This window comes from Drosophila sulfurigaster, chromosome 2R (genome assembly GCF_023558435.1).
Source record: "Drosophila sulfurigaster albostrigata strain 15112-1811.04 chromosome 2R, ASM2355843v2, whole genome shotgun sequence".
NCBI lineage: Eukaryota > Metazoa > Arthropoda > Insecta > Diptera > Drosophilidae > Drosophila > Drosophila sulfurigaster.
In genome coordinates, this window is record NC_084882.1 from 12,739,972 (window position 1) to 12,761,455 (window position 21,484).

The 21,484-nt window shown below is 40.1% G+C and overlaps 2 protein-coding genes across 2 annotated transcripts in view; one reads left to right on the forward strand and one right to left on the reverse strand.

Annotated features, from left to right (window-relative positions):
- The window catches only part of LOC133837837 (tyrosine-protein phosphatase 99A), a 110,193-nt gene extending 102,358 nt beyond the window's left edge, over positions 1-7,835 (reverse strand). Inside the window, 2 exon segments of the mRNA XM_062268736.1 lie at positions 558-1,039; positions 7,371-7,835. Of these exon segments, the coding sequence (XP_062124720.1) occupies positions 558-669 (112 nt within the window). The 5' untranslated portion in view covers positions 670-1,039; positions 7,371-7,835.
- LOC133837838 (uncharacterized protein C2orf42 homolog) overlaps positions 1-21,484 on the forward strand; it is a 139,796-nt gene that overhangs the window by 107,965 nt on the left and 10,347 nt on the right. The gene's annotated exons all lie outside the window — the stretch shown is intronic.

Below are 21,484 nucleotides of genomic sequence, written 5' to 3' on the forward strand. Positions count from 1 at the left end.
TACCCGCCACACCAAAAGCAGCAGCAACAGCGATCTGCTGCAAAACCAATAAAAGATAAGTAACGTCAACGTCACCGAGAATCGGCAGGGAATGCCCAACTGCCGAATACCCTGCGCTGATAAGATCAACTCGAAATCAACTAGAAGCTTTCAATAATAATAAAATTGAATTGACCTTTTACTTGCGATTATCTTGCACATTTAATAAGCTCGAGCAATTTATTTAAGTACAGGGTAGAGCAACAACAACAATGAAACAACTAAAGGCATGTCAATTTTGTGAGCTCTTATAAAGCTTTTGGCTTTTGTTTTGCAATTTGTGAAACGTGTCCACATTGCGTCTTCATTGCATTAAAAATTCCATTAGCTGCAAACTGTGCGCATTAATTAGTCCCGCCATTGGATGGAAAATTAGCTAACTGGACCGAAGAAGCAACACCAGCAGCGACGAGTCAAGCCTCATCAACTGCTTCTGCTTCTGCTGCTGCTCATAGATTCACTTTCACTTAACGATTTCCGGGAAAACAGAAACTTGGAACTTGGCACTTGAAACTTACCGAAAATGCGTCCCGCCTCGATGGATGGCATTGATGTTGTTAGCAGCAACACAAAGCCGTAAATAATGAGTCCAAGATGATTTCTCGATTTGGCCGATATGCGCAGCGTCATTTTGTGAATGTTATTGTTTGTTATTTGGTTGTTCTTTGTGTTGTTTCTGTATTTTTGTGTTTTTAAAGCAATTGTTTTGCGGTGGTTTACGTTACTCTTTTTTTGGTATAGTTTTGGTTTGTTTGATTTGGTTTTTGGTTTTGTTTACGTTTACGTTTTGGTTTTAGTTTCAGTTTTAGTTTCCAGCTTTAGTTTTGTTCTATCATTCGCCCATTGGCCTTCAAATTGAATTATATTTTGTGTTTATTTTCAAGCCAATTTGTTACTGAGTTAATTTCTTTCTTGTTTTTCCAATCTTTTTGTTTTTTGTATTCAATATTGTTGATTTGTTAGCATTTATACTTTGCCCTAGGTGATCATTTTGTTAGAGCTGCAAAAGTAGAAAAAAAAGAGTAGGAATTTTATTCAAATATGTTGTATTAGATAATGAACAGTGTAAATTTAATTATAAGCATAAATGCAGTCAATAAATAATATGCGCTGTGACACAAAAGTGCGACTGCTGGCATTTTAGAGTTGCGGCTGCAAAATTAACCAAAGATGTCAAGAGCCAGAGCAGCAGGGAACATAAACATACACATATATGTATATGTATATGCCACACATATATGTATTATATATGTAGTCCACAATGCATTTGTGTGCGTATAAAAGTTATATGTGCAAAATGAATTTGGCTTTTTTATAACAAGAACGGCGCACTCGGAAGTCTGACAACATAAAATGAAGTGAAATCTCTGCTGGTGGTGCCCAGTGAACTAATGGTGGCTGCAGCTGGGGCAAAGGATTGGGTGGCGAGGAGGCGAAAGGGGAAAACTGTCGGTTGCAACAGTATAAAAGTGCCGTAGATCCGCCAACATAAAAGTGAAATTCGCCTGGCACAACTGCAGCAGCAACAACTACAGCAACAACTATAGCAACAACAGTGGCAGTAACAACTACAACAAGAGTGGCAACGGCAACATGAACCACAGCTGGGGGGTGCACATTTAATGCGGCAACAGTTACAACATGTGGCAACAAATGGCTGTTATTGTTGTTGTTGTTGTTGCTGTTGCTGCTGTTTAAGCAACTTGGCGTGTTGCCTTTTGACTATAAAAACTGCCAACTGAGCGGTGTAAGCACCTTAAAGCTGCCACTTTGATGCCATACACAACAAAGCACAAGCAGCTAGCAACTTTAACATTAACTACAACTTCAACCACAACAGCAACAGCAACAGCAGCAGCATCAACATCGAAATCAACAACACAAACAAACAACACAACACAACACAGCGAAACCTGCCACACATGACGTAAATGCTGCGGTTGCTTTTAAAAACTTTGTTTTAATGTGAAATGAAAACTGAAATGAAAGTTTCGCCTTTCTCGTACCTTTTAATCCCCGACACCCCGATGGATGCCAAATGGTTAAATGGAACACGCGGGGGCAAAAGAGGTGCCATTGATACGGCTCAACCTCAAACAGCGATGCGGAGTGGAGCGAAGCGGAGAGAGTGCCCAATAATTCAACACTATTGATCCATGTGCCATCATTCACTGTCTCTTTCGCAATACAAGTTTAAAGCTCTACGCATTTAACTATTCATTGAATGTGGTACACTGCATTTGAAGCTGTGGACTAACTATGTTTCTAGTTTATTATTAACTGCCAACATAGAGCTGGGAAACTGAAATTTGAAGTTTGACAACTTGAAATTTCCAGAGTAAATGGGCAGCTTAATAAAAGCTTAATAAAAGTCCGAGTTGCAATCACGTTTATAGAGGGAGAAGTTTCTAAAATGTAAAACCTTTCTAATCTATTCCAGAGAGTAGTATGTGTAATTACACATAGAAATGAAATGATTCAACAACCTGGTTTCAGGTTCAGCTCTTTAATTTAAGTCAGTAACATGGCAACATAAATTGTTGGCTTTTGCTTTGAATTTTTTCGTAACTTGTTTCCATCACGTAGCTGGTAATTAAAGTTATTTTAACATATTACACGTCCTGCCTGTGAGTGTGTGCGAGTATGTTGAAAAACTTGCTGCAATTTCTGAATTTCAACGTGAACAAGCAACACACACACACGAATATTATTTACATATCTGACCATATTGTCAGCACACAAACAATTTTACAGCATCATTCTTTATTTTATTTTTTCCATACATTTTTTTAAGTATACGTGTCTAGAGACAGAGCTGGCACAAGTATGGAAAAGCACAGATATATATACAGCACACTCATGTATAAACATAACATAAAATCAAAATAAAAAAAACACAGAATTGAAGTTCAACTCTTTTCTGCCAACGAACCAAGTATTCTTTTTCAGGTAGAAACAAAAAACGAAAGCTTTGCGCACAAAAAGTTGAACACGTTACAATCGTAATATACAGGTAACTGGTAAGGATATCAAAATGATTTTCCAACATTTCCCTTCACACTTCGTTTTTTTTTTTGTTAATGAAATCTGCAAGTTTTGGTGTAATATTCGTTGAAATGTTTTTTTTTTCAGTTGCGTTGAAGGTGTGATTCTTAATTTCACTTTAATTGAATTATTCTATTTAAACGTTTATTAAGTTTTCAACATAAATTGAACCATGTTTTAGGCATCGCTTGGAATTATTATATTAGGTTAGGTAAACAAATTTCCCAAGACAAACGATATTATTTCAATTCTTAAATAATTCTTGGAATTATTGTATTAAAATCTCCTCAACATTATTTTTTAAGTTGATATTATTGCTAAATAAATAAATAAAATTAATGTGTGGGAATTGTAGTATCGTTGGTCTCAAAAAATTTTTGGCTTTAGACAACGCTGCAAGTCTTAGAATTATTGTATTAAATAAAGTAAATATTTTAAGACAAATGCTATGAGTTCAGTTCTTAAATAATCCTTGAATCTTGATATTTTCAAGTCTTGGAATGACAGTAATAAATTAGATAACCAAATTTCATAAACATTATTGTTTCAGTTAACATTATTGTTAAATATTTCCTGCATCTTGATGAAAGTGATGGAATTGTAATGACCCTAATAAATTAGATAACCAAATCTTCTATGACAATCGTTATTATTTAAGCTCCCTAAATAATTCCTGAATCTTGATATTTTCAAGTCTTGGTATTATTGTATTAAGTAAGGTAACCAAATCTCCTAAACGTTATTGTTTCAGTTGATATTATTGTTAAATAATTCCTGAACCTTGATGAAAGTGTGGGAATTGTAATGACGCTATCGTTGGTCTCACAAAATGCTGCCACAACAGTGAATGGGCGCAGGTGTTTACGACCCGACATTTAACGACAGAATTCTCCACCTAATCCTAATACTTAGAGACGCTGCTGACTGCCCCATGAAGCCCTAATAATGGCAACAGTTACAGTTAGAGCCCGCTGCTGCTGCTGCTGTTGTGGCAGCCAAGGAAACGTCTTTTGCTAAGCACCTTAACGATTCAGTGGGGCGAGAACTCATCAACTGGACGCCAACTGTCCGCCACTCAACAAGTTCACCCCGCGTCGAATGTCTAACCAATCTACCCGTCTACCTGCCTGCCCCTAGGCTAATGACCACTTGAAGTTGTAGTACAGAGCAATTAAAGTGACTGCTAGTCGTGAGCAGTAGTTCAGTTCAGCAGGTTTTACAATTTTTTTTTTCCACATAATTCCAACCGCGCTGACTTGTGTAGTTTCGCCTCGCACTTGTCATTTCCTATGCTTCCACCGATCCCCTTCATTACTTCCTTCTCCATTTGGGTGGGAGGTGTTTTATGGACGAATGCGTTCAGAAGTAGAACCAAGCGGGGGTAGTAATTGGTAAGCAGTCCAGTGCTTGGTGCTGTTATGACAAAGCCAATCGACTTCAAGAGCTACCAGCCACATAATGAAGAACGAAACGCTATTTCAAGTTGCAAACATGAAACTTAAATTGCTGTAGCAGCCGTGGCAGCTACAAGCAACAGCAACAGCAATGGGCAGGTTGCTAATGAATAGCACTGAGTACTGAGCGCCGAGCACAGCAATGTGCTGCAGAAGGCGCTGTGCTAGAGGAGGAAGCCAACAGCAATGATATACATATAGAAAGCAAAAAGAAATTGCACAAAAAAATATGCACAGCACAAACGACATGCCAACAGCAACAGCAGCGACAGCGACAGCAACAGCAGCAACTGTTGCTGTTGTAATTTACTGCTTATTTACGTTTGAAATAAAAAATGAATTAAGCCAGCGAAAAGAAAAGTTGAAAAAAGAAAAAATGCATAAATAAATAATGAAAGGAGTAGAAAAATGGCTGCAAATAAGCTGCAGATAAAAATTAAATGTTTTGACATGAAAGAAATGCATTCACATAAATAGAAGCTTTAGTGTCAACAGCAAAATTTCTACGCCTGCTAATTGCACTGAAATATTTTGTAATAAAAATAAATAATTTTCAATCATGTTATTAATTGAAATTCGTTAGAGCGTAAAATAATTTTGTAGAAAAACTAATCACAAACTCAACCACTAATCAAGTAATTTTCAATAATAAATTCCATGTTGTTGATTGCAAAAATAAATACATTTTTAATCAACTCCAATTATTGCATACATTTTTTTGTAATTTTAAAATATTATAAAAAATGTTAATATAAAAACTTTACTAATTATTTACGCATAAAATGCAAAGGCTGCAAAGCAATCTTGACATAGAAACAATTGCTCTGAATGTGGATTATGATGCCACGCGCGCTGCAACAAGATGTCGCACACAATAGGCATCCTACATTGCAACAAGAATAGCGCCAACTGCAGCGACATGCAACTCAAGTGCAACTGCAACGCCTTCAGTTTTGTATACACGACACAAAAGTAGTCACAAGTGTTGCGTCACGAATAAAATAACAAAAAAAAAAAGAAAACGCCATTGCAATTTCGAGTGCAACGTCAATTGCTGTTTTCTGTGGCAACAACAAACAAACAAAGCGTGCAACACAACAATTCCTCGCGTTGTCTGCGCCACTTGAGAGATTGTTGTTGCTGTTGTTGTTGTGCGAGACTTGTGGAGATTTGTGGCATGCCACTCACATACTTTAATGGCTACCTAAGCGTGCCATAAACTGCGCTTAGCCAGCTGCCTAAAAAGGCAACCAGCTAATTTGGTTGCACAACTGTCGACTAGTCTTTCTCCTTCCCTTCTTCCCCCCTCCCTCGCCCATTTTAGCAATCCTGTCAAGCTCTTACAAGGCATCCCCATCGCATATGCTGCTGGAGTTTAGAAGTCCAGAAAACTTGGAAACGCGTCGTGAGGCGGCTTACAATGAATTTATTATTTGCTGATGTTTGCTATTTGGGGCACGTGCCACAAATTTTAAAATACTCATAGTTGGATCAGGCACAGCACCGGACGTGGCACACTTGAGCAAAATATGGCACACACATACATATATACGAAAGAGCAAGAAAAACATTGAGTTACATACAAAGTATGTGAGCGTCTTGAGTTGCCTTCAACTTAGTTTCTTGGACCATTTTTATGCTTCGTTGCGTTTGTTGACAAACATTTTTGAGTAGGGCAAACATCAAATGAGGCAATCGAGCAATGGGCCAATGGCCAATGGCCAATGGCCGGCACAGCCAGCAAAAAAAAAACAACAAAAATCAGCGCAAATTTAGTGGCAAAGTAAATAAATTTCTTTTAGTTTGCTTTCACTTGATGTCGTTGTTGTGCCATTTAGGGCCACGAAATGTCTTAAGTCGCTGGCTGCTTTTATTGCTCGACTGGCCAAAACGGGGCACAAAATGGCCAAAATGCCAGCACAAAATATGTACAGCAATTGAATGAGCAACGGCTCCCGTCTCCCATCTCTCGTGTCTCACTCACAAGCAAAAGAAATGCGAGTGAAATTAAGAAAAATGGACGCAAAGGGTTCGCTTCGATTCGAGCCACTCTGGTTTTGTTCTGGCGCGCTCTTAGTGTTTGTTAAATGGCACATGCACAGTTGATCGAGGTCCTTTTTGTGTGTCAGCGTGTGAGTGTGAGTGCGAGTGTGTGTGTGTGTTTGTGCGTTTGTTAATGCCTAGCTATTAGCCAATGGTGGGCGTTGAACGTTGAATCTTGGGTACGCAATTTCGAAACTTTTCAAAGTCGTTTACGAAATGCCAAAACAATTCTATGGTTAAGTAAAAGTGCCAACAGCCACTAATTAAACTAATTAATTGGGAGCGCGGGCAAAATGGGAGGGAAGATTTGAAAGGTTATTTCAAACAAATTGATTATGAAAATCACCCAAAGTGGGTCAATCGAGCGGAATGGCTAGAAAACTTTATGCGGCCAAATTATGCGAAATATGTTGGCGGAAAAAAAAACGCATTCGCTTGGCCTTTTTTTTGCCGCTTGGCCGCTTGGCCTGGTTACGAGCTATGAATGCTCGAATTTTAGCCAGACTCTAAGCGCTAAATTATTGAGCCTTTAAGGCCAGAGCCAAGGCAAGACACACACACATAGACAACTTTGGCTGTTGCTGCAACGCGAATGGGTGGAAAGGATGAAATTTGCATTCATGCCGCGTGGCATTTAAGTGTGGAATACTTTGTGGCGCCTGATTTACATACTCGCCGCCGCCGACTCTTTGAATGCCACATGAGATGAGTTATGAGTGCTGATTGTGGGTCAGAGAAGTCTGTTTCAGTCTGTTTCGGGGTCGGGTACCAACCAAAAATGAGGCGCACCTTTTGCTGTGGTTCCCTTCTTGATTGCCACACGGACTGATTGCGGCTGACAGCCGGTTGAGGCAAAGCACTAACGACGCGTTCAGATTTAATTTCATTTTTCTGCTTTATGTATGCTTTTGCTTTTTCTTTGTTTGGGCAAAAATCACAAATATTTTTTATATATATTATTATTTTTTTTTTTTGCTTGTTTCGCGGTATTCATTCATTCATACACTCTTGAGACACTCTCGGCACGAGGCCTTCAAATATTTGCTTGGCTTGGTCGCCTTTAACTTCGGCTTTTCAACGTTGCCAACAACGTTACAGCACAATACACGATAACTTGGCGCTTGCTGCTTGGCGGCTGTGGCAACATTCAACTTGCGGCTGAAGCGTTTCAGCGTCCTGGACGCGCACACACGCGACGCGAACGCACGAGGTCCGTCAGCGGTTGCGGACACATCCTTACGAGCGCACAACAAACACGAAACTGAAGCACATTCGGTTTTTGCGCTAATAAATTCTCAGCTCATCAACGTTCAGCGTCGAAGCACAGCTCGAACTTCGGCCCACACGACCCACAGCGACCCGAACGTATCTGCGTATCCACCACGATGTTGCCGACGCTGTCGACCCGCTGTCGCTTGCTTTACCGTTGTTGCTTTACAGTTGTTTTTGCTACTGCTGCTGCACTTCGTTTCGTTTGCTTGCCTTGATTTCTGTGCCTGTGTTTCGCTTCCTACTCGGTCCGGTCCTTGGTAGCACACAGCTCTGAGCTCTCTGAGAGCTGAAGTAAGCAAGAGAGCGCCGTTTGTCGACTCCGAAATACACCACGATTTCCGAAACACACTCGCACACAGTTCTGATAAGCCAGACAACTGATAAGACTCTCTTAGCACACGATATGCTCGCGACCTACACAAACAATTTCTGCTGTGGCACAATTGTTCAAAGCAGAAGCAATATTTAGCTAGTGGACAGACAACTGGATATCTAATTAGTAGGTGTACTAACTAAATCGAAATCTAAACCAAAATATTTATCGATACTGATTGAAAAGTATTTGTTTTCCAAATATAACGACACACATTATAAAAAAATATATATTTAGTATATTCAATTTAAAGAAGTTTAATGCATAAAACTATTTAACAATAAAATTTTAAAAATAAATTCTTTGTGTTTCTTTTAACTGAACACCTGTTGGCCTAAGTCAATGAATCCTTTACGACATAAGTCCTTCACATAATGTTAAAACTAACATACCAGAAAACCATGTCAAGGGACAAAAACTGTTTTCTGAAGTACCCCAAGCTGTTAGACGATGAATTTTAGCAGTTGTCCTTCGAATACACGGCCAACCTAGGTGAACAGAGCTGTTTACATTTACTGTTCTGTAAAAGTACCCCAAGCTGTTAGACGATGAATTTTAGCAGCTTTCCTTCGAATACACAGACAACCTAGGCGAACAGAACTGTTTACATTAACATAGCTCTGTAAATTAGCTAATGTGGCTGGTACAGACATTTCGAAATTCGAATATTCTAAAACGACCCCTTCGTTATGCTAACAGTCAACGTTCGGTAGAGGAAAACAATATTCTACAGAACTGTTAAGTTTAACAGACAGCTGTTATCGTGCTATTGCAGTACAGGGATTTCGAATATGAAAAAATCACCCCTTCGCTTAAGCTCTAACATTAAATGTAAAGCAAGATAGGCATGAGGGTTACAGTTCATGTTAGAATACGTAGACAGGCACCCCTTCGCTTAGCGTAAATGTTGCTTGATATGGAATTTAACATAACAGCTATAACTAGAGAACTGAGAAGCAGAATCTGTTGTTACTGTCAGTTCAAAAAGTGAATTTGATTTTTACTGCTATGAAAAAGGGATGTTAAGATGTACAGCATTGTTTGAGACTGATTGTTAACATTAACATAACATGTTGAACATTATACCCCAATTTGAATGCAAACATTTTACTTCCTTTCTTAATACAGTAACAGCATAACCAAGTTATCATTTTAAAACTGCTAAGCAAAGTAAAGCACATTTTGAAGATTATTCTGAAGGAATGCAATATTAAAATAATTTTAGATAAACTGTGAAGCTTAGCGTGAATGTTGCTTGATATGGAGTTTAACATAACAGCTATAGCTGGAGAAGTGAGAAGCAGAGACTGTTGTTACTATCAGTTCGAAAATTGAATTTGATTTTTACTGCTATGAATAAGGGATGTTAAGATGTACAGCATTTGATTGTTTGAGACTGTTAATTCTCCTTGTAATCACAGCAATAACATTAACATAACGTTCAACATGATATGCCTTTGAATGCAAACATTTTACTTCATTTCTTAATACAGTAATAGCAAAACCAAGTTATCATTTTAAAACTGCTAAGCAAAGTAAAGCACATTCGAATGCAATAAAGAATTTTTAAACTGTGAAGCTCGTGAATTGCTTAAATACAGCTATAGCAGAAGTAACTGTTGTTAATATCAGTTCGAAAATTGAATTTGGTTTTTACTGCTATGAAAAAGGGATGTAAAGATGTACAACATTTGATTGTTTGAGTCTGTTAATTCTCCTTGCAATCACAGCAATAACATTAACATAACATGTTGAACATTATGCCCCACTTTGAATGCAAACATTTTACTTCCTTTCTTAATACAGTAAGAGCATAACCAAGTTATCATTTTAAAACTGCTAGGAAGGAATGCAATATTAAAAGTAAACTTTTAATAAATTAGGTGATTTTATACAATATTTAAATAATCCAGAATATGCAATTCTTATAAATTATGTACTATATGCTATGCTACAATAATTTTATGATGAGCAATATTATGACGCTCATTCATTTAATTTGATTTCAGATTATGATTATATTGTAATGTATGCCAGCACTCAACTACTTCTGTTTGTGTTACATTCCTTAAATCAACAACAGCCCATGTTGCCTCAGCAGTCTGTTATTTTATTTTCCTTGCTTAACAGTTTTGTATTGCTGCAACAGAGCGAATTGCGCTAACAAGGAAAGCAGATTCACCATCAACGCTTATTTGTTGACATTACGTATACGTAACGCTCTGTTATGGCAACAGAGTTGAGCAGTAGGGCTATTACAGAGCAACTGTTTGGCATTCCTTAACGAGCACCTGCTTCCTGCCACAGACATAAGTAAACGTTAGCGACGCCCCTAGACCAACCTCTCTGACAATTTAATTGCAATGAGCTGTAACGTAAATACAAAATGCGTTTACACCCACCAATAAATGCCATCCTCCCTCCCTATCTGCCTCACCAGCACTCACCCTCCCTTTGCTGGCTGCAGTAAGTCGAACATGTTTGCAGTCATGTTAATCACAGGCTGTTGCAGGCTCTGATGTCGTGTAGAACTACGAGTAAAACCGCTGTCAACGCCTTTGTAGCTGGGAGTCAACCCCTAAAATGAAGACAGCGTCAATTAGAGCAAAATTTTAAATTGCAAAAAATTGCAACAATGCAGCAACAAGGGTGGGGAGAGAGAGGGAGAGGAAGAGCGAGTACATCAGGCGTAACCGAAACTAATTCGCAACAAGCGCAATAAAAATTATGAACAATAGCGGAAATTAGGCATGCCAGAGGCCTGCATACACACAGGGATACAGATACCGGAAGGAAGGAAGGGAGGATAGATAGACAGACGGACAGATGGACGGACGTAGAAGAAGTCACTGGTGGCAGGACTTTGTTACTCACTTGCGGTGCTACACAGCATTGACAGCGTAACGAAACGTTAACCAAAGCGTAACGAATGTACGCGTGCTGCTAGAGGAAAGCAAGGGGGAACGGTGGAGGATAACCGAAACTCAGATTGGCGACTGCCAGACGGCGACTGTGACAGCAGTAGAAACAGGAGCAGCAGCAGCAGCAGCAACATCGACTGCCATTTGGGGGCAACACTTTCGCTGCAACGGGAAATGGCGGCTTGCCCGGCGGGCCAAAGTTCATGGCTCCCGCCAAGCGCAAAGTTTAATTAGCAACTTTTTTGTTTGTTGCTCGCGTTGAGTGGTTGCTGCTGTCGATGTCGTTGCCGTTGCTGCGGATGCTGCTGATGCTGCTGCTGCTGCAGTTTCCGGTGATGCACCTTTTGGCTCCCGGGCGAATGCACATGGTTCGTGGTCGTAGTAAACTGATAGCTCAACTCCTTCGCTTGTGTGCGCACCATGTGTGTGATTGTGTTAAAAAACTTGCTGTCGAACCGAGCAAGGATAAAGGATGCTGTCGTTGCTGCTGCAACTCCCTGCTTCTACTGTTCTTGCTGCTGCTGCTCGAGAACGACGACGACGACGACGAGGGCGAATGACACTTGACAGTGATTTATGGCCGAGGTCACTGATAACCCGACTAAACTGAGCGGCAAGTGCAAATCTGGGTCGATGCGGCGAAGTAAAGCGGGTAAGTACTGCTCTGATTCGTTCACTCCCCACACTTTTCCCGCACTTACGCTCGCACTCGCACACGCCTTGCTGCCCTCTTGAGTTGCTCTGGCAACATTGTGCCGCTCTCATTGTTACGAATTTTGTTTCAGAGTTCAGCAACTACGACGAGTATTTTCATGCCGCAAATGTTGCAATTTTGAGCCGAAAACGCTCACATGTGCAATCATTTTTTATCGTAAATCTAGCCGCCCAAGATCTAAGCGGCTGTTACGAATCGCAGTCATGTGGTGCGGTTGCCGGGCTAACTTCAGCCCCTTGCCCAGCGGGGTGTTAAATTGCCGCGGCAACTTCCCCTCTCTCTCTCATTCGTTGCCATTAACCTTCTGTCAATTTCAATAAGGCAATTTCACAAAAAACTATCTCGCAAATCTGTTGCAAGCTGAGGCATAAAACGCATTAGACATCCGTTGACAGCACATTGTCAAGATGTAACCGATAAATCTGCCACATAGCAACGTATGCACTCTTCATTCAACAGCAGATTTCCGCTTTCAACTTATGTCACAAAATGCAGCTGCAAGTGAAGTTCGCTTGAATTATAGATCACATTAAATGGATCATTTGACAAAGCTGCGACACATGAGTGCATTTTGTTGGTTTATTAAACTGATCTAGCAAAGAGTTGAAATGCATACAAATTAAATTAGTATTATGACATAAAATTACATTGATAAATCATCAATTAAGAACTGATTTGTATTAAAGTTAAATACTTATTGTAAATATTAATGACTTGAATTTTTAAAATATTTAAATAATAATATATTTCCCTCTATAGATATTCAAAGACTCCCAATAAAATATTTCTCTCTATAGATATTCAAAGACTTCCCCAAAGACATTTCCCCACAGCAGTTTGTGCTTTTGGGGTCAGATTTTATGCGGTTACCATTATGGTTAATTTATATTTTCACTTCACCGTTTGTGAACTATTGTTTCACCTACACACAGAGCACGCCAATGGAGGTGGTTGTGGGAGAGGGGGTGAAAGAGGAGGAGCAATGCTTGTTGCCATTTCCGTTTCCGTTCGCCACTGTCGGCTTCATGTCTACATGTTCCGTTTGTTCTGTTGTCGTGTTTGCCAGGACACTGTGTTGTGTTGCACATAAATCGTTTAAAATAAAGTGATAATTGCATTTGTGTTTCGTCTGTCAAAAAGGACGTCAGCTCAGTTTGCAACTGTGTGTGTATGTGTGTGTGTGTATGTGTGAGATGGGTATAACACCGAAATGAAACAGGTCGGTCGACTGGCAGTCTGGCCGTCTCGCCGCCGCCACTTGCGCGACATTTTATGAGTGTCGCCGCCATATGAATAATTGCTATAGCAGCCAATTTGAATGCCGTTGCGATACCATTCAGAGAGAGGAGCAGAGAACCATCCAACCAATCTCTCTTCCTCTTTTCACGCGGCCCCTTTGTCGACCAAACGAATTCCGGGCTGACCAAATTTTCGGGGGTTGTCGATGTCACTGTTGCATCGCATGCGTATCTTTCACTCTCTATGTGTATGTGTGTGCGTGTGTGTGTTAATTTCGCTGTCACTCTGAAGTGGATTAAAGTATTTGCGTCGACTTACACCCTAACACGAGTGCAACATCCAGCCAACCCCTCTGCGCATCCCCCGGTGAGAGTCAACAGTCGCCGACTGCAGATGAAACATTCATGGAGTTCATGTTAAGCACTTTCTTTTTTATTATACTCTATATAGTATGTATGTGTATGTGTATGTGTATGTATGAGTATGAATCGCAACTCGTACCTTTGCCAGTACTCTGATTAATATGCGACGCCCCGTTGTTATCCACAATGGATGCGACTCGCGCTCGTCTGTTGCTGGCGTGTGAATCGGCCAAGTGTTGCCTCACCGCTCTCTGCCTTTGCCACCTTAAAGCCCCTCGGAACCCTCATTCAATTGAAACGTTAATCAAATAGCATTAATATTTATATTGTTTTCTTTTTTTTTTTTTTGCGCCCCGAAAAGGGGGTGCAATGTACTGTTGACGTCGACGTCAATTGCGGTGTTTTGTGCCGCATTCGGTGAAGGGATTCAACTTGAATGCAAATATTGCTTAAGTGCCGCATTTTCCAGACACCACACCGCATGTGGCAAATTAGGCCACTTTCGATGCAAGCTCAGGCAGGCGGCATTGCGCACTCATTACATATTCAGCATGTTGATTTCGACTCGAAATGGAGTTTCAATTTCATTTTTCAATTGCACTTCGTTTACTGAACCTCATCACGGAATTGGCTTCTCTTTTCAATAACCTCTTCTTGCAAAAATGTCTTGGCCTTGTCACGCCTCCAATGTACGAGTATTTGACCTGACCCACAAAGTGTATGGGGTTAAATGCTAGTGAACCTTGCGTGCCGCCATTAAAAAAACGTGTCGATTTGATGAATGGCGTTTATTAAGTAAACAATTCGAGCTATTTGCAGCCTAATTGAGGCCCATGCATCAACGTGTTGTGGCAGTTAAATGGCTTATTAATATTTAACGACCATTTATAAAAAAACAAAAAAAAAGAAAACACCTCAAATAAATTAAGCACAAACGCAACATGTCGCAAGTCGACGAAGCCCACCAAAGTGACCAAGAGAGAAGGCTTCTCATCACATGTTTAATTGTTGACCATTTGCCTAATTTTTTTGCAGAGGAAGTCAATTTGACGCGCTGCACCACAACAAGGACTATGACAAGGGGCATGCACCGCTCGCTGTCGTTGCATGTCCGATTCACCTACAAAAAAAAAGCGAGTGAGTGAGAAAAAGTGGCAAGAGCACGAGCGAGAGTTCTCGCTGAGCAAAACATGGTAAATAACTGCAGTTGTGCGGGCTTTTAAGTGCTCGTCAGGGGAAATGAGTTTCAGTTTCAGTTTCAGCTTCAGCTTCAGCTTTGCATGCAGCACGCTCATTTTTTTCTATTCATACTCTGTCGAAATATTTATGTCCATATGCACTTCATGTGAAACACTAACGAAATCAAAGTAGTAAAAAATGGTCGTGTTTAAGTATTAAGTGGGCAAAAAAAAAGCATTCCTGGAATGAAAGCACTTCTGCTCCTGTCACTAACGGCCTTTGAAATGTGTGTGCTTTGGACTCTGCTCTCTGTCCCTAGCAAACGCAAAAATATGTTTAAAAAAAACTTGTATATAAAGCATTCAAATAGTCAGAGATAAGGCAAGACTGATTTGCGAAAAAAATTATTAATTAAATTTCACAAAGAGTAAACATATATTTACAAAAAATTATGATTTAATATTTATAGTATAAAAAATAAATGGAATTTTTTGTAACGTTTCTTCTTCTGAATTAAAGAACTCAATCTACTTTTTGCCAACATGCTATTTATGCAAAATAATACGAAAATCGTTCATGATTATGTCGCACTTGATTATACAGGTTTATGCCAACCATATGTGGACATTTCATCAGTGTGAGCAATTGCTGTGCTTAGTTTGCTTAGTTGCTAATGCCTGACAACTGCTCATTGTGCGATTCGTAATTCTCTCTTTTTTCACATTATAACTCAACACCACTTAAATGTTGGCAAACAATTTTAGCATTTGAGGCAAAGCTCTCCAACTACAGTTGCTGTTGCTTCATCATTTCCACTTTCGGTTGCGAAATCATAAAAATTAAATAAAATATGCATTATGTACAAAAAGTTTAACTAAAAGTACGCCAAGCGTTGTTGCCTGACAAGCTCATTTCTATGCAGCAGCATCCCACACACACACACACACACATACACACACACAGACCACACATCCAACTGGCAACTGTAGTGACAATAAATACATATGCAGCCAGCAAGAGAGAGAGAGAGAGAGAGAGAGAGAGAGTTGGCGGCAGTCTCGTCCTTGTCCTTATCCTTATCCTCTGCCTCTGCCTCATCCTCGTTGGCATTATAGAAATCCCGTTAAACCCACTTAATTCAATAAAACACCTTTCACACACTTGGCGCTAAAGCCGACAACAAACTATAACATTTAGCGTTTGAGTATAAGTGTGCATATGTGTGTGTGTGCGTGAGTGTGTGTGTGTGCGCCATTGCTTTAGAGTGTGCGCCAAAAGCTACTTCATGACTGCAATTTACGTTTAAAGTTACTTAAAGTTGCTAACGACAAAAGTTATAATTGCATAACGTGCTCACGAGGTGGGGCAGAGTGAAGTGCCACACACACTCACACACGCGCACACACACTCACATATGTAGTAGCGCGCAGTTGCAACTAACTAAAATGCCGCCATTGCCTGGCATTCGCATGCGAGGCAGCAGATGGCAACCGGAAATGAAACGTAAATCAAATAAGTAAGAAGCGTAAATGCGCACACACACACACACACACACATGCAGGACTCACACTCATTCCCTTGGCGAAAGCACACAAGTGTATTGTCATTAGCGACAAGGACGAGACATCGCAACGACAACGACATCAAGCGAGAGCTGAACGAGAGAGTAGAGTAGTGGGAGGGGGGGAGGGGACGACAACGACGAATCTCTGGCGGCTACCGAAAGTTTATGGGAAGTGCATTTTTCGTGAAAGTGGCAGCATTCATTGTATAGTTTTGTGCGCCAAGGGAAAGCGATGCAGGAAATTGTTCATATTATAAATAAAAGCGGAAAATGTTGCGAGTTTTGCTGGAGCAAGCGAGCGAGCAGGGCAATGACGGATGTGACACACCCAAAACGCATGTCCTGCTGACTGTCGACTGTCGTCCGTCGACTGTCTTTTCATTGAGTTCAGGCGAACAGTGTCAACAGCACGCAGTTGAGGATGGTGGGAACGTAAGGTGAGATGGGGTGAAGGGGCGTGCAAGTATGTCGCAACGCCCGTCAATTCCTTTTCCCATTTTCATTACTTTTAAATGCGTTGCGCTGAATTAGAAGCATTTCATTTCATTTTTACAACTACATTTTCTCGTCTTTCGTCTGCATCCCACATTTTCGGGAGGCGTTACAAGAAGGTGTTAAAATGTTTAACGTCTTAATAGCCCTTCGTTGTGTGTGCCCCAAAAAAAAAAAAAACAGAAACGGAAAACTGGGCGTGCGTGTATTCTGCGTCTTTTCCTTTCGCACCTCACACCTCTCCCCCCCTCTGTATCTCTGTGTTCTTTCTTTTCCGCACATTATTCTCCACTTTTGCTGTCTTTCGCACACGCAGCGTCGCTTTTGATGTTGCCATTCTATTTCCGCTCTGCGCCCGACAGTATGCGGAGTTTTTCCTTTTATACGTTTTTTTTTTTTTTTTTTTCTGTTCTTGTTGTTGGCGTCGAGCTTAACTTTGGAATAATCTCAGTGTGAGACATGGTCGTTGGCTTGACTGAAGGGTTGCATACGAAACGAAAAAAAAAAAAAATTCGTTTTAAGTAATGGCCTAACGAGTTGGCATTCTTTTTGATTGAGAATTCTTCAATTAACGCTGTGGGAGTTGTGTAATTTGATTTTGCTCAAACTTGACTCAAATTGTCATATTTAATTGAGTTTTGCATAATAAGTGAGAAGTGAGTTAGGGAAAAAACAACCAAAACACTAAACACCATAATTATGCAAAAAATAAACAACATTTAGTCTATGGGGAATAGACCAAGTAAAAAAGCTACAGTCGAGTATGCTTGACTGTGAGATACCTGTTACCCATTTTCAATGAATCCTTACTTTAAAAATTTACCAAATAACAAAAAATACTGACAAAAAATATATATATCTACATATGTAGAGTAGAGTAAACCATACTAAATGAATTAACACCACAAAAATACTAAAAATATACCGATATTTATTTATATGTGGTATATCGTAATAGTAACACATTCAGAATATACCATAAAGTACAAAATATACCTTATTGTTAGCGAGAGCAACCAAGACCCGTTTGCAGTAGGCATCTATCTGCCTGTTAAATATATTTTCCTGCGGTTACAAAATTATAACACTCTTCTACCCTATAAGCAGCGGGTATAATAATCCACAGCAAATGTAAATTGAATTGTTGGCCATGAAAATCACGAGCTGTATCTGTGTTAAAAAAATTGAATAACTCAAATCTGTATAGCATTAAACTTCCGAATATTTGTCTTGCTTAAGCAGTATTTGAAAATATGAATTCATATCATACATTCTGTAAATGGAAATGTAAAATCGAGTATTTTACTTGAATTCATCGCATTTAAATGCATTTTGTCTATAACTTTGCTGAATACCAAATGGCTACATTAAGCAACATTTATGTGCACACAAAACACAACACGTCTGCCCACACATCCCCTTAAGATTATATGAATGAGCAGAGGAAGCAAATCGGCTTATCAATGTCTGAACAGCAATCTAGATGCCTAGACATACATACATATATAGATAGTATGTTTGAATGCGTACAAATGGAGAATTTACTATTGCCAAATGATGAATATTCTCCCTACACATACGTAATTCGAATTTGCAATTTCAATGGAAATTAAATGCAATTCTCGTGTTAATTTCTAAATCGGCATTGCCAGTAACAAAAAAAAAAAACTGAATATATTCTACGTATTTGGGAGTGCTCATCATTTAATTTACACCGAAACTGCAAATGCAAAATGAGGCCAAGCAAAACATAATTTCAATTTCCGTTGCAATTACTCCCCGTGAACAACCCCAGCTTAAATAATTCAAATTAGATGTAAAAATATTTTAGCTGTATGTAGTGACAACCTGTCGTCGTCATTATGGTCATCATGAACTCAATGCAATATTTTTGGTTAGGAATTAATTTAGTTTCGTTGCCGCATCGCAATGAAATAATGTAGCCCCCTTCCCCCCGTCGACGTTGTTCGAGCTTTTGGCAAAATATTTTAATAATTTATGAGAACGACACAACATTTCAATTGTTCAGTCGTGTTCAATTGATCGCGACCCCTATTAAAATTTACACATGAAATATTTAGGCGATTGCAGGCAGCAGTCGAAAGCGTAATGAACGTAACAAACAGTTCCACATCAAATGCTTCAGATACTTATGTGTATATGTGGTAATTACATGATTTATCGCATTCAATAATGTGAGCAGCAATGTCATAAATCGAGTTCGTGGGTCCGCTGAGCCTCGCGGCCAAATTATATGGGCGCGGTTCACTTAATCAGGCTTCATAAACAAGACTGGCAATTTAGTTGAAATTAAAACATTGATGGTCAATAAAATGCCTTCAGAATGCTGCCAGGCCTGGCTTTAATATGATTTTGTTGTCATTCCTGTTGTTGTTGTTGTTGTTGGGTAAGTGTGCATATTGCGTATGCGACATGTTGGTGAAATGTCAAGTCAGCGGCAGCAACAGCAGCAGCAGCAAAAACGACGCGATTTCGTCTATCATTTCACTCATCTATCAATTTAGATAGGCCTAGGCAAAGACACCAAAAACGAGGCGTAGTCGTTAGACACACAAACAGACAGAAAGACATACAGACACACAGCAAGACAGACTGATAGCTAGGCAGACAGACATATTGGGAGACTGAGCGACAGACTGTCGTTTGACAATCAACGCATTGGACTGCTTTAGCCACGTTTGGTATCTTAATGAAGTATCGATTTCTCGCATTCTCGATTTCCTTTCTCTTTTTCTGTTTGTGTGCCTTGTGGCAAAATTCCTGCGAGTCATGTAAATCACTTATTACATTCGTTTCTTTCTCGCTTTTGCGTTGCGCTACGCTGCGATTCCATTCCATTCTTTTGCTGTCTCTGCTTGTGCTCCGGTGTTCAGATGCCATGTTTATTGACGCAAAATTTTGCTTTTCCTGTCCTGTCCTGTCCTGTGTGCTGTTCTGCTCGGAGATTTCTTGTGCAAATCTGTGAAACTTAATCTGAAATTAGTTTTAAGCTCGTAACGAATTTTACTAACCAAATTGTCATAATGGCAAATAACAACGGAAATAATGACCTAAGAGAAAATGAAATCAGGCAATGAACCAATCTAAACGCATCTAAATGTGTTTGTGTGTGTCTGATGCTCATATCTAACCGACTGACTGTCTTGTTGTCTCGCTTCGCATACATATCGCATGTGCTGCTGTGTGCGGTGGCGTATACGTGATGACTTTGCAAATAGCATTGGGGGGCAATCATATTGAAAGCTGAGCGAATAAAAGTGTATGCTGTGTGATATGCGTTATTCGTTGTATTTGTATCTGTATCTGTATTCGATGACCAACACACTGCGAAGGAACACTGAGCTTCTGATAACACAAATGTAATTTCGGTAATTTGTTTCCTGCTAATGCTCAGCCGGATATGATTTCTTTTAGTAATAATTGAATAGAGCCTTCGACTCTCGCTCGCATATTTGCTTTGATTCTATTCAGTGAAAGTGTCTACTCTGCCAGCTTAAAGGATTGCTCTCTCACTCTCACTCTTCGCGTGATAAAATCCAAATTAAGTTTTACTCTTTCTATTATATCCAAAAAGAGAGGAAGAAGCAACGATCCCCCAGTCACGACGCTGCTTGGCACTTAAACAAATGAAGCTGTCGGCGTCGCGTTATTTATTAGCGCTGCTGCAGTTGAACATTTTCAGCCTCAAATGCTTTTTTATTAATTTGTCTTGTGGCCACTAGCACACACACACACACACACACACACACGTTCTTTAGAGAATGTGCGAAAAGTTGCGGTGGGCTGAAAAAGAGATGAGGAGGAGAGGAAAGAGAGCCAACAACCGCGACAATCAGCTCTTATTCATTGGCTGCAATCTCGAGTCTGTTGGCTACAACTACACTTATTTGTCTGGCCCGAACTACGCGCACTCTCTCTCTCTCTCTCTCGCACTCTATTTGCCTCTCTGTCTAGCTCTTAGTATATTTGCTTCTTTATCGTATGTTAAAGTCAGCGTTCATGCAAAATTTTTAAGTGCTTTGTAGAAAGTTGTGCGCAGTGGCGTTCAAATGACGTCGCTTTGTTTAAAATGTTCCGCCTGCTGAGCAGTCAAATGTGGGCGTGGCAGTCTACACACACACACACATACATACGTACAATCGTTCACACACACAATGCTAATTCGCAGCGGGTGACAAAGTAAATTATGATATTCGTTTCCCGACTAACAGACTGCGTGCACTTCCTGCCTTATTTTTTCCTCTCTCTCTCTCTCTCGTTTTCTCTTGCTCTCTCCCTTTCTGTTGCTGGCTGGGCAGTTGGAGTGCCGGCTTTTCCATTTGTGGCGGTCGGCGGCTGCGACGCGTGATTTGTTGCGCGGCGCGGCGCGCGTTTGTCGCGCCTCCAACTCAGACTCTTTTGCAGTGCAAACCAAACCAGCCAAGCGGATGAGCACTTGGAAGTTTCGGCGTATCTGTTTTTGAGCTTCTTAATGGAAAGTTTTTGGGGGCGAAATTTACGATATGCCAAGGTCCGCCGCCGTCGTCGCCGCCGTCGCCAGTCGCCAACCGGCGTCATGTGAAGATAAGTAATATTCAAGGTGGGGCACTGCACAAAATTGAAACTGGATTTATATTTGGCTTTAAGTGAATTAGTTTCAAGTTGAAATGCAAAATGCAAAATGAAGCTGATCTTCATCTCCACCATCAACTGCTGCTTGTCACATCGTTTACGATTTTAATGTCACTTTGATGTTTGTTCTTGCAACGTGCACGTCACAAGGGTG